Source organism: Anabrus simplex, chromosome 1 (genome assembly GCF_040414725.1).
Source record: "Anabrus simplex isolate iqAnaSimp1 chromosome 1, ASM4041472v1, whole genome shotgun sequence".
NCBI classification, from domain to species: Eukaryota; Metazoa; Arthropoda; class Insecta; order Orthoptera; family Tettigoniidae; genus Anabrus; species Anabrus simplex.
In genome coordinates this window covers 379,068,463-379,083,043 of record NC_090265.1, presented here as the reverse complement: position 1 = coordinate 379,083,043, position 14,581 = coordinate 379,068,463, and the positions used below count along the sequence as shown (strand labels likewise).

Here is a 14,581-nt window from a genome sequence, read left to right as displayed (position 1 = left end):
TGCAACCAACTCAACTACACGATTGTACTACAGAATGACATTAAAATGGTGCACATCGACGACTTATTTTACGGAATACGAAATAAATGACAGTGAACAGACTTTTTCGTGGGGAAGACTGAAAACTAACACATAGGCTCTTTATAGCAAGAAATTTAGTGCATATCGCGTGTGATTTGTCTATCCTGTATAAACCAGATGTATGCATAGGTCTTTTCCGGTTTCACTAAGAGATGGCGCTAGCGAACAGTACGCAGCGTATGAATTTGACACATACAGTACGTCAGTTTGTTCGTTGAAGTTAACCTGCTAACACACACAAGATGAGTCCGCCAAACACTAGCGTCTGTGTTGTATCGTTCAGTGATCATGTCGAGGTTTGTGCCTGTAAAAGAACATTTGCGACGCGCAATGCTTTTCTTATTTAATCAAAAGTAAATGGTTGTGGAAAGTCATCATTTGACGGTAGAAACATACGGTGGACACCCTCGATCGACTAGAACATGTGAGACAACTTAAACGTGGTGATTTCAATGTGAAAGACAGTGGGCGCTCTGGTTGTGGTGTTGTGTATTATGAACTCTTGAAGCCCGGCGAAACCGTTTATGCACAACGCTATCGCCAACAAATGATTAATTTAAATCATGCATTGATCGAAAGACGACCGGAATGGGCCAGAAGAAATGGCAAAATGATTTTATTACACGACAATGCGCCGTCTCACACAGTAACACCAGTGAAAGACACCTTGAAATCGCTTGGGTGGGGCGTCCTTCCTCACTCACCGTACTCCCCGACCTGGCGCCATCTGACTATCACCTCTTCGCATCAATGGGGCACGCGCTCGTAGAGCAGCACTTCAGCAATTTCGAGGAAGTTAGAAAATGGTTCGACGAATGGTTTGCCGCAAAAGACAAGCAGTTTTTTGGCATGGTATTCATAACTTACCGGAAAGGTGGACGAAGTGTGTAGAAGCCGATGGCCAGTATTTTGAATAAACAAAAACTGAATTTCCCTTTGCTGAGTGGGAGGGGGGCCAGAATTTGTGTAGTCTTTACATTACCTTTAATGACATGCAGTGTCATTTGAGAAAATTAAGCGTTTCGTTTACCACAAAAAAACGGAAAAACTTATGCATCCACCTGGTAATATAGCTGAATATATAGTCATGAAGCTAAAATCAATTTTTTTTTAATGTGAGGATTTGAAATTTACAACAGATCTCGACCTTCTGTCTGTCATAAGAACAAGCGTCTCTTGTATCTATGTCATATACAATTTTAATGTTTTGTTGTTGACGTTGCCTTCAATTGCAAGAAGCAGAATAAATTTAAAAAATAAACTTGTAGGCCCAAGTTTTACGTGATTATCGATATCATACCTGCCCCACGATGTAGGAATTGTGACCTTGTACCTTTCCCTGATGTCTCCAGTTCGATTCCTGGCCAGGTCAGACATTTTTGCTGGAACTGATTGTCAGGGCTGTTTCTTGGTTTACTCACCCTACCTAGACCAATTGAGGAGTTTTCTGACGATGAGATAGCGACCCCAGTCTAGAAAGTCAACAAAATGGCCGGTAGGATTCGTCGCGCGGATCACGCGTTCTCTCGTAATCTGCAAGCCTTCGGCCTGAGCAGCGGTCCCTTGGTAGATGGAGTCCCATCCTGCCTGTAGTACCATGAGCGGAGGTGGTACTTATCATCATAGCCAAGGAATATGCAATGGCCAGTATTTTGAATAAACAAAGAATGAATTTCCCTTTGCTGAGTGGGAGGGGGGACGAGAAATCGTGTATTCTTTACATTACCTTTAATGACATGCAGTGTAATTTGAGAAAATTAAGCGTTTCCTTTACCACAAAAAACCGGAATCCGAAACGTCTGGACGTAATTTTTCATTTTAAAACTCGCCAGGCTGAGTGGCTCAGACGGTTAAGGCGCTGGCCTTCTAACCCCAACTTGGCAGGTTCGATCCTGGCTCAGTCCGGTGGTATTTGAAGGTGCTTAAATACGACAGCCCCGTGTCGGTAGATTTACTGGCACGTAAAAGAACTCCTGCGGAACTAAATTTCGGCACCTCGGCGTCTCCGAAGACCTTAAAAAGTAGTTAGTGGGACGTAAAGCAAATAACATTATTATTATTTTAAAATTCATACATTAAAGGGCTGGGATTCGATACATAACCAGTTATTTGAGAAACTAGTGGTAATACCACTCGGGTATGACATTCCCCGCAGAATATGGATTTATTATTATTATTATTATTATTATTATTATTATTATTATTATTATTATTATTATTATTATTATTATTATTATTGAAAATGAAATGGCGCATGGGTTTTAGTGCTGGGAGTGTCCGAGGACATGTTCGACCCGCCAGGTGCAGGTCTTTCGATTTGACTCCCGTAGGCGACCTGCGTGTCGTGATGATGAAATTATGATGAAGACAACACATACACCCAGCCCTCGAGCCAGCGAAATTAATCAATGATGGTTATAGCGGGAATCGAACCCGGGACCCCTGTGACCAAAGGCCAGCACGCTAACCATTTAGCCATGGAGCCGGACATTATTATTATTATTATTATTATTATTATTATTATTATTATTATTATTATTATTATTATTATTATTATTATTACATAAGAAGTTATCGTGTGCACTAAATCAGATGCAGTATTAAATTGTTTCATTTCTTCTTGATGTCTCTTTCTGAACGTGAGAGCTTTCTCTTTTCATTTTGTATAATTGGTTATTTTTATATGTAATGTTATCATTTTTGAGGCAATATTTCATTGTCATAATATTGTACTCTACTGTATTTCTGCATGAGCCGGTGCTAATCCAAAGTTAAATCTGATCAAGATATTTTAATTATGTTCCAGTCACCGTCATTCAAGTTTTCACGAAAGGCTTCCTCATCATATTCGCTCAAGTTGGAACCTCCCAACAAGCAGAAACTGAAGGCGAAACGAAAACCACTGTCGACACCGGCATCTCCCAGTCGTTCCAGAGAGCCTCAGTGCACGTGCATGACGCCGGACCAGTACGCTCGCCTGCGCGCCCAGGACCCGCGCTACAGAGGTGAGTCCACCGGATAAAAGAGTGTTGCTCACGCTGGAATTTCGTCACGCGGGCACACAGCATGTTAGTGGACGGGTGATCAGTGTATGCACTTCAGCCACAGTAATGTTGTGATTACGTCAGAGGCCGTGAAGGTCAATGCCTGCTGAAGGTCTGCCAGTCAGTGTTGATCATAGCGGCGATACACGAGCTCGAAATGCTGGCAGAAATTAATGATAAAAAGAGGACTGCTCCGAATATGACCGCAAAGATCATGTGGGAAGAACAATACTTTTTTGTGCAAGCAGGAGACCTTGTGGGCTGTGTGGACAGACTGTTATATGTAGAACGCGACTACAAAAGGAAACATCGTTGTTGCGCCTGCGCTAACCGCTATGTGATAACGTTGTTGCAGAAATACTGACCCGCAGCACATACATCATAAAGAGTAGAATTTTTTTTTAAATATTTACCTACCTAGGTACAGTCTCTTCAAACTCGATGGTCATATCACGACTTACCCTTAAATGTAAAAATGACAAAACTACTTTACATAATAAAGGATTACATTAAACTTACAACATGTCAAAAGGTATTATAGGTAATATTTATAAATTGGTAATATAAACAACAATAGTTTTAATCATTTGAAGTCATAGTGAAGGAGAGTTAAGTGACTTTTGAAGCTCATTAGGAATATTGTGGTATCTTTGCCATTGGTTGTACAGTTGACATTCAGTAGGTGTGTTTGATTGTCACATTGCAGACAGGGTGTCGCTCATTTCTTAGAAGATAACTGTGGGTCACCTTTGAGTGTCCCACCCTCAGTCCTGATACTAAAACTGACCTTGCCTGTGGGCGTTCTTGACTGAATACTGTGTTAAGGAACATGTAATTTCACGAAGTTTGCTTCTTGCAGTAGCTAGTCAGTCCATCTTCCATTATTGACATAACTTTTTAACATACGTGATTGTGTCACTATGTGGTATACGTATTGTTGGGTCACTCAATAGATGCCTCGTAACTCCTTTCCATGCCGGGTCATTACCTCGGATTCCACTATGTGAAGTTATCCACATTACGGTGTGAAGTTTTTCGGCATTTTTGAATTTTAGGGACAAGAGCTGAGTTTCCATAACCTGTTTAAATGCAGATTTTATTATAAAATATAGTATATTATGTCGCAACCATTTCTTTAATTTCACTTTGATCCATCAGTATAAATTACACTGTGGTTTGGGAGTCTGCCGCAAATCTCATTCAGCATTTTCCTAGTGTTAAAATGGTAAATCGTGGAAAACCATCTTCAGGTCTACCGCCGTGGGGTTTGAACCCACCAAGTTAACAGCTACGTTACCCAAACCACTTACCCAACTCGCTCGGTAGATTTACTCTTATTCAGGTTCGTGACTGACAATATGTGTTCACAGAGGTAATTACAATATACAGTGTCAAACGCAGCTACTAATTTTCGTATCAATACGTGGAGGGGCAGAAAAGCTTTTTGTTCCAATTTCTTATAAGATATAACGAGACCACTGGAATATAATTTATCAATCTCTCATAATTGTGTTACATTGGAACATTATCAGTACTGTTTGAAATTTAACTGGAGCCTGCTCAAAATTTACGGAAAATAGTGACAAGAATTTTTTTATGCAGGTGACATTTCTTTGATATTTTGAAATCGATTACCGAATCGATGTTTTAAAGATGGCGATTCTCCAAAGTCTTTCTACTGTACTCTAAGCATTTTTCAAACATCAACCTTTCTACCTTACAAGCACGAATGATATCCCACATAGCACTGATAAACATATTTTTGCCTTGCAAGGAAATATTTAAATCACGGACTCAAACGGTTTGTAATGTCGGCAAAAAAAGGTAAGATCAGCAAACCAGCGCGACATAGGGTGGCGTCAGTACTGTATTGTTTCTGATAATTATTGTTACTCCATTTCTTTGGTTACAATTGATTGGTGTGCATGAGCATTTTAAATAGGTATTACATGCTGGTAGAAGAGCTCAGGCACAGTTCCCTAGCCATCTACCTTCTAATTTAATCTATCCTACAACGTCGTCCACAGCTGTAAATTATTAATGTACCACAAGAATAATCATAAGTTTGACCAGTTCGAATTGGATCCGCTTATATATGTTACATTATTCCTATTTTATGCATTAAATAGCCTGTGATTAACTCCATAATACAGTTATATATACGTTAGTGGAACATTATTATTATTATTATTATTATTATTATTATTATTATTATTATTATTATTATTATTATTATTATTATTGCGGAAGAGTACCATAATTCCCATTTTTAAAGGGTTGTGCAAATTACAGAGGAATAAAACTCATGTCGCACACTATGAAGATCTGGGGAAAAGTCATTGAAAGTAGGCTTAGGCAGGAGACAATAATAGGAGAACAGTTTGTATTTATGCCAGGGAAAGGAACGATAGATGCCATTTTTTCTCTAAGACAGGTTATGGAAAGTCACAGAGAAAAGAAGAAAGAATTACATATGGTGTTCATTGATCTAGAGAAGGCTTATGATCGTGTGCCCGGCCAAGAAGTATGGAGATGCATGAGATCCAAGGGAGTACCAGAGAAGTATGTGATCATCATTCGGGATATGTACCATGGAGCAAAAACGCAAGGTAGAAGCAGTGTAGGGCTATCTTTGATCTGATAATGGATGTTCTCTCTCAAAGCCTCAGAGAACCAGCTCCTTGGTGCATGTTTTTGCAGATGACATCGTACTATGCAGCACTAATAGAGAACAACTTGAACTTAAACTAGAACACTGGTGAAAAGCACTGGAGGATAAGCGTCTTAAAATCAGTCGGAATAAGACAAAATACTTGTGCCTCGGTGGAAAGGAAAATTATAGTGTGAAAATGGATGGAAATCAACTCCACGCAAGTAATAGTTTCAAGTACCTTGGATCAACTGTATCTGATGATGGCAACCCAGATATGGAAATAACACACCAAATTCAGGCTGCCTGGTTAAATTGGAAAAGGCTGTCTGGTATCCTCTGTGACAGGAGACTGAAATAATGTCCAAGTGAAGGGGAGAGCCTACAAAAGTGTGGTGAGACCTGCCATGATATACGGAGCAGAAACTTGGCCAATAGCACAATCACAAAATAAACGGCTGGATGTAGCCAAAATGAAAATGCTGCGATGGATGTGAGTTCTTACTAGGGAAGACCACATCAAGAACAGCTTCATACGAGGTAGTGTTAAGGTAACTTAAACATCACAGAAAGTTCAAGAAAGGCGGTTGCTCTGGTATGGTCACATTAAGCGCAGGGATGAGAACTGTGTATCAAGAAGAGTGCTTGACTTGGGGGTGATGGGCAGGAGGGAGAGGGGTAGACCTAAAAGATGGATGGACTGCATGCGGGAAGACTTCGCAGAAAAGCAGTTAACTGAAAACCCTAGTTGGGACCGAGGGAAATGGTAAAGACTTGTCGAAAACGTCGACCCCGCATAAGCGGGAAAAGTCGAAGAAGTAGTAGAAAAAGAAGAAGAAGAATGACTATTATTATTAATATTATTATTGCAATCGCAGTGGCCCAGTGGATGAGGTAAATAAATAAATGGCGTATGGCTTTTAGTGTTGGGAGTGTCCGAGGACATGTGCGGCTCGCCAGATGCAGGTCTTTTGATTTGACACCTGTTGGCGACCTGCGCGTCGTGATGAGGATGAAATTATGATGAAGACAACACATACACCCAGCCCCTGTGCCAGAGAAATTAACCAATGATGGTTTAAATTCCCGACCCTACCGGGAATCGAACCCGGGGCGCCAGTGGATAAGGTAATTCATCTCCACACTGGAACGATGCGGTTTTGATCTCAAGTATTGACAGGAATTTTAGAACCGTTCATTATTATCCATTGACTCCTGGTCGGCTCCGATATCTGTCCGTGAATGTTCGATAGATTTTCTCCATTGATGGCCAGAGATTAACTGAGTGTGTCGAGAAGTGTGGAGCTTTTTTTTTTTTTTTTTTTTCGGATATCACTAGGCTTATTATTATAATAGCCTCTGTAGCTCAGGTGGCAGCGCGCCGGCCTCTCACCGCTGGGTTCCATGGTTAAAATCCCGGTCACTCCACATGAGATTTGTGCTGGACAAAGCGGAGGCGGGGCAGGTTTTTCTCCGGGTACTCCAGTTTTCCCTGGCATCTTTCATTCCAGCAATACTCTCCAATATCATTTCATTTCATTTTATTCGTCATTTATTAATCATTGCCCCAGAGGAGTGCGACAGCCTTCGGCAGCCGGTACAATTCCTTTCCTCACCGCTAGATGGGGGCTTCGTTCATTCCGTTCCTGACCCGATCGAATGACTGGAAACGGGCTGTGGATTTTCATTTCATCACGAGGGTTATTATTATTATTATTATTATTATTATTATTATTATTATTATTATTATTATTATTATTATTATTATTATTATTATTATTATTATTATTCCACTTCTCCCACACTTGTGAGGACGTAGGTATGAAATGTGCACGAATATAGATTTGGCCCTGTTTTACGGCCGGATGCCCTTCTTGTTCCCAACAATTTGGGGAGGGGTGTTCTCAATAATGCGTGTTTTTATGGTAGTTGGTAGTGTTAATATAAAGAGGAGAGTATTGGCACAAAAACAAATACCCAGTCCCCGAGCCGGAAGAATTAAACAGAAGTGATTAAAATTCCAGACCCAGCCAGGAATCGAACCCAGGACGCTCTGATCGGAAATCCTCAACGCTGACCATTCAGCCAAGGAATCGGAATATTATTATTATTATTATTATTATTATTATTATTATTATTATTATTATTATTATTATTATTATTATTATTAGTAATAGTTATTTCTTACAAGTTGCTTTACGTCGTACCGTCACATATAGGTCTTACGGCGACGATAGCAGTAGTAGTAGTATTTTTTATGTACAAAAATGTTTTAATTCCATATCCTGACAGGGTGTGGCGGACCCCATAGCGGGTGACGCATTATCTCAAGCCAGAAATCTGTAGCGGTGGTTTGAGGTGCGGAGAATGTGAGAGGGGCAGCAGCTGTAGCCTGTAATTGGAACTGTCCCAGCATTCGCCTTAATGAGGAGAATGGGAAACCACGGAAAACCATTCTCAGGGCAGCCTACTGTGGGACCAGTCCCTGCGCCTCCCGACTGCAGTGCTGCAAGGCTAGTTAAACCAGCCGCGCTGTTGAGCCGAAGCCCACTCTGCTCGATTATTATTATTATTATTATTATTATTATTATTATTATTATTATTATTATTAACGCACATCGAATATTCGAGACGGAAAGGTAAAAGCACTTCGCACATTCCCCACTAGCCTGTTAGGTCGTAAGTTGCCCGTTTCACAGCTATTTCTCCATTTACTCATGATATATTTGAAAACCTATACCACTTATAGTATGTACGAAGAACCTGCTTAATATTGTGGATAGGTTGCTTTACGCACCATCGATACTAGCCGACTGTTTACAGTTTGGTGTCTCATTTCTTCTCTCAATCGAAAAAGTACCTGGCGCACCATCTGTTGACTACTGTTTGAACTACCAGCTCCATAAGCTGCGTAGCCTGTGATGGCAAGGAAGATCTCCATTCAGCCAGTTTGAAGAAACATTATTCCCTGAATTATAATCTGAAATTGTCCGACTCATTGGCTGAATGGTCAGCGTACTGGCCTTCGGTTCAGAGGGTCCCGGGTTTGATTCCCGGCAGGGTCGGGAATTTTAACTTTCATTGGTTAATTCCAATGTGCTGGGTGTTCCAACATCCCTGCAATCACACACCACTCATAACATTATCCTCCACCACAATAACACGCAGTTACCTACACATGGCAGATGCCGCCCACCCTCATCGCAGGTTCTGCCTTACAAGGGCTGTACTCGGCTAAACAAAGTCAATTTTTTTTTTTTAAACATTCTGAAATTCATTCGAACGTTACGAGTGTATTTCCTGTCACGAGACAGATGTAGAAGGGATGAAGAAGCAAGTAGAAAATTAAATAGATATTGGAAACTGTTTTACATTTTCTCGAGAACTCTGTGGGTGGGGTCATAGTGAGAATCTCTGTCAAACTGTTTGATGAGCCGGGCTGAGTGGCTCAGATGGCTGAAGTGCTGGCCTTCTGACTCCAACTTGACAGGTTCGATCCTGGCTCAGTCCGATGGTATTTGAAGGTGCCCAAATACGTCAGCCTCGTATCGGTAGATTTATTATCACGTTAAAGAACCCCTGTGGGACTAAATTACGGCACCTCGGCGTCTCTGAAAAACGAAACGGTAGTTGGGGACGTAAATAATTAACATTAATAATAATATTGGTTTTACGGTTTTCGCAGACGCCGAGGTGCCAGAATTTATCCCGCATGAGTTCCTTTATATGCCAGTAAATCTACCGACACGAGGCTGACGTATTTGAGCACCTTCAAATACCACCGGACTGGGCCACGATCAAACATGCCAAGTTGGGGTCAGAAGGCCAGCGCCTCAATCGTCTGAGCCACTCAGCCCGGCAAAAATAACATTATTATTCTGTTTAGTTATACAGTAAGTAATCCTCTCAAAATCTTTAAAACCTTCTCGGTACTGGTTTTATACATTTTATTTTAAACGGATCTGTTATATACTTTCAGTTTTATTATTCCCAGACTTAGATGCCCAAGTTGTCAACTCGAAAGACCCGCGCCAGATCTCTCCAGGCCACAGGCTATTCCCACTCAAACTGGGATCGCTGGTGTGGATTAACTTCCTCCAGTTGTTCCCCTCTGCTACTAGAATTTTCTCTACGTTCAGCTCCGTTGTCTCCTCCCATTATCCTGTTAAACCCTTTCCTTTTCGGTCGTCCCTTTCTCCTCTCACCAGCACAACCATCTACAATGTCCTTCTTCCAACATAATTTTCCGTCCTCCTCTTAAAAGGGGTGAATCACCTCAATCTTGCTTCCCTAACTATTCTGCCAACTTCCCCCATGTCATATGTTGCTCTTCTTGTCTTATTTATTGATCTATCTCGCATTAGTAGTGCCCAAGAATATCTCAACATAAAACCAATCTTTTTTTCTACAAGTTGCTTTAAGTCGCACCGGCACAGATAGGTCTTAATGGCGACGATAGGACAGGAAAGACCAAGAAGTCGGAAGGAAGCAGCCGTCATGGGTTTTGCGGACAGTAAGATATAATATTCCGAAAGTGATGTTTATTGGTATAGAGGAAACAGTGCCCCTTGATCCGTGTGTTCTGCAGTCGTAACAGTTTCAGAAAACGGAAATTTACATCCTTGAAGAAGTAGGAACGGAAATAATAAATTAAAATTGAGTGAAAATATCTTGACTTTTTATATAAGAGAAAAGGTAACGGCGCACTTTCTGTGTAACTTCTGCCTAGAATTTAATCAAATTTGTGAAGATGATTATATACTTTCTGATATTATTAACATCGCCTACTAGCATTACTATTTCCGACTCGTTGGCTGAATGGTCAGCGTACTGGCCTTCGGTTCAGAGGGTCCCGGGTTCGATTCCCGACCGGGTCGGGGATTTTAACCTTCATTGGTTAATTCCAGTGGCCCAACGTTCCTGCAATTCACACACAACTCATAACACTATCCTCCACCACAATAACACACAGTTACCTACACATGGCAGATGCCGCCCACCCTCATCGGATGGTTTGCCTTACAAGGGCTGCACTCGGCTAGAAATAGCCACACGAAATTAAAGACTAGCATTACTATGCGTATTTAGATATTAGTTATAAAATACATTCATTCAAAATCAGAGTTTGCACAATAAAACTTAATGTAGGGTATGGCATGCTTAGTTTATGCAAACGAACACAAAGAAAATTTGGTGCTAGTGCGAACTGTAGTTTAAGAAATAAGACATTCCCGTATTATTTATTGAAGGGTTTGCAGCATATTCAGCTGAGATTGATATTTTCCGTTCTACTGTAGATAAACGTGAATCTGAGATCTTCAATAACTTTCTATGATATTTTTTACAGTATTTATAATTCCTTCTCCCAGGTAATTATGTTACCTTTTGTATTAGATACTATAAAAACACTTAAGTTACATTGTCAGAATTTCCTCAGTTCAGTCAGTAAGCTTTGTTCAAACATTGCACGTTCTGCCATTTCTCAAAGTTGACGATCAACCTCTGCAAGTATTGCCATTGGTACCCGATCACGACGACACTGAGGACTGCATTATCTCCATTTTTAATTTTACATGGGCGTCTTCAGGCATTCTTAATTTCTCTAGGTATTATCACATATAATGTTATATTCATGCATTGTTTTGTAACCTATAATGAATTGATTAACCACCAAACCACAGGAACAATAATTAATTATTGATAATCGTAATAATAAAAGTAATGTTATTGATGCTACCAATTCTTATCACCAAAATTCCTGATTGAACAATCTTTTTCAACAAATGAACTCTACGCCTAGGACTGAATATTATTTATTGAAGTAATTCCATGATTTTTACCAAGTTACGTAAGTTGAGTAGTTCTGATGGGTATGTAGGCAAGATTCAAGTGTATAACAATCAATATTTGCTTGCTGTTGCTCATTGATGGGATTAGGGATACGAGAATATGTCTACTAGTGATTCAAAGGTTTTTTTCGTGACACTGGTAAATTCCTTCAGTTTGATGTAATAAGTAATATGCAAGTAAAGACACTTAAACATGTACAAAATAAAATCATTAACCTACATCTTTCTTTTATATTACTGTGTTGTGCTTTGTTCTGGAAGGTACTGACTCACACTTTGAACTTTGCAGGCTCTGCTACGTTGCCACGTGCTCAGACCAGAGGAACAGACACGGATCCAGCCGGACGTGGGGAGAAAGTCACGGCTGCCACTTCCAGCACTTCACTGTACGACAACGTAGGCAGCGGAGGAGGTGGAGGTGGCGGTGGATCTGGAACCGGCACAGGCAGCGGGAAGACTCCAACCAGGGGTTCAGACACGCTGCAAACCAGTGGCAGTGGACGTCAAACCCGAGACCGCGGCACACAACAGCAGCAGAGCCAGGAAACAGGTACGGCGACAACTCCATCAGGAACTACTGCTGGAAAGACAACATCGACATCTGTAGGCACGCAGAATCATGTGGGGTCGCAAGTCGGTCAAACATCGACCCAAGATCATCCTCAGCAAACCCAAGAAGCATCCAAGAGTGAAGGTACACAAGCAGGTGGAACATTGCAGAACATGAAGTCTACCTCGGCCTCGAGAAAAGATCACCACCACATACTAACTTCCACAAAGTCAGTGGACTATCCCGACATGGATATGGTGCGCGAAGCGGAGTTGCGAGCAGCCCATCATCACAACATCAACAATAACAACAATAATAATATTAACAATAACAATAATAACAATAACAACAATCGCAGATCGAAAAGCAAGAGCACGGATGATATGAGTGTTGGAGGTCGTGGGGAAGGAGGAATGAGTCTAGACTCGAACACGCTCAAAAGAATGTTGAAGCCCATGCCTTCAGCAGAGAGTCCTGTCACCTCGCCAGAGATGACGAGGAGAAGGTACAACTACTATAACAACCACCATCACCATCACCACCACCACGGCAACAACAATGGGCGACACGTGCTGTCAGAGCCCGAGTCGAACCACCACAAGAGTGGCGGTGGCGGCCGGTTTTCGGGATCACGGTCGTCGCACGAGATCGGGCGCGGTGGCTATCCAGGGCACGGCTTATACCTGGAGCTGGAGCGGAATGGCGGCGGAGGCAATGGGGGAGACCTGTCGCCTCCGTCCGACAACGTGTTGTTCGACAACCAGTGTTATGCCACCACGCCCAGCTCCAGCAATGGCAATTCGGACCTGGACCAGCCGTCACAGTACCATGGTACTGCCACTCCCACACCTGGCTCCCCTACCAGTAGACTGCTTCTGGAGTATGAGATGCACTTGCGGAACACTCTGGCCAAGGGGATGGATGCCGAGAGCTACAGCCTGCACACTTTCGAAGCGCTGCTCACTCAAAGCATGGAAAACCTAGGTAAGTGCTCCCATACTCTCAGCTGTGCGGCCGAAGAGTGCTGCTACAAATTTTAACCTAAAACAGAGTCAGTTAAAGCCATGTTTCTGACATCCTCATAACATTAGTACAAAACTAAATTTTACTCCAAATCCAAAAGAAATTATTCAGTGTTTTGTTTATCTCCGAACCCGGTGTAAGGGCCGGGTAAAAATCCACTCTCCGGCCGCCGTTCCCGCGTTCCTGTACTTATTGTTCGTATCTCCCCTGCTTCTGCTCTGCCCCCTCCAATTCAACAACAATCAGCGCTTTGAACATTAATATCCTCTGAGAAACTATCTTCAAGAAACAAGACAACAAGTGAGCCTGTGCGGCTTCAGCAGTTCTTCGTGGGAATATATTTGAAATTCACTCCATTCTGTCACTACACTGAACTTCAAATACGAATATCATTTTCTTTGTTGCTCATTACTTTCCGTGCAAGGAGACTCTACTATTACCAGGTAAGCCTAGAGTTTCCTTATATGAGAACCTCCATAAGGGGGCTAGCCGTGGTTCGGCGATAAACAAAACACGTTATTTATATTTTATTTCGATTAAGTAAAGTAAATTTTATATTTATTTTTGGAATGGAGGGTAAATGCAGTATGGTAAGTTTTATTTCCAAAATAATGTTCATGTTACACTGCCGTGTGCGATGTAATATATGTTGTCTGCAATCAAATTATGATGCACATTGCTTTCTTTAACTGAAGAAATATTGTAGTTGTATTCTTCGGTCGTTCCGTTTAATGTTATTAATTTTATGTACCTAATTATAAATGTTCAAGGATAATATTACCTGCCACATTGCAAGGCATATTCTGTGTTACTAATTATGGTATGATAAAAAATTGAAGACTACTCCTACTATTACTACTACTACTACTACTACTACTACTACTACTTTCTGTTCACAGTATGTGGAATTGCATGACTTTGTTGCTTGTTCTCATCTTTTGTATGCTTTTAAGAATATTATAAATACATGTATTGTTTGGAAATAACAGGTACATTTCACCACAGCACAGGGCAGTGAACGTTTTAACATGAATGGAGGAAAATATCATTTTATACAACATTTTGACATAATGTCATCGTAGTTTCGAACTAGAGGTATTTCTTGGTTTAATGAGATACAGATGCAGTTTTTTGTATGTTCATTATATGATAGTTAATAGAAATCTGGAAGTGTACCTAATACTTGATTATAATATTTACCTTGATATGAGAATTTAATTATAATTAATATTAGGTGGTGTAACTTATGTTGATTTCTTTCAATATTACAGGTTACCTTTTATTTTAGGTCCCAGAAATAGCGAAAAGAAATTCTTCTGCGCTTAGTTATTTATTAAGGTGGAAATCGAACTGGAATCGAATCCGTAACTTCAATCTTGTATTC

The 14,581-nt window shown here is 41.0% G+C and overlaps 1 protein-coding gene across 1 annotated transcript in view; it reads left to right on the top strand.

Annotated features, from left to right (window-relative positions):
* Positions 1-14,581, top strand: part of LOC136867905 (protein still life, isoform SIF type 1-like) — a 500,721-nt gene that overhangs the window by 413,638 nt on the left and 72,502 nt on the right. The window contains exons 5-6 of the mRNA XM_068227017.1: positions 2,868-3,086; positions 11,914-13,158. Of these exons, the coding sequence (XP_068083118.1) occupies positions 2,868-3,086; positions 11,914-13,158 (1,464 nt within the window). The remainder of the gene's footprint in view (positions 1-2,867; positions 3,087-11,913; positions 13,159-14,581) is intronic.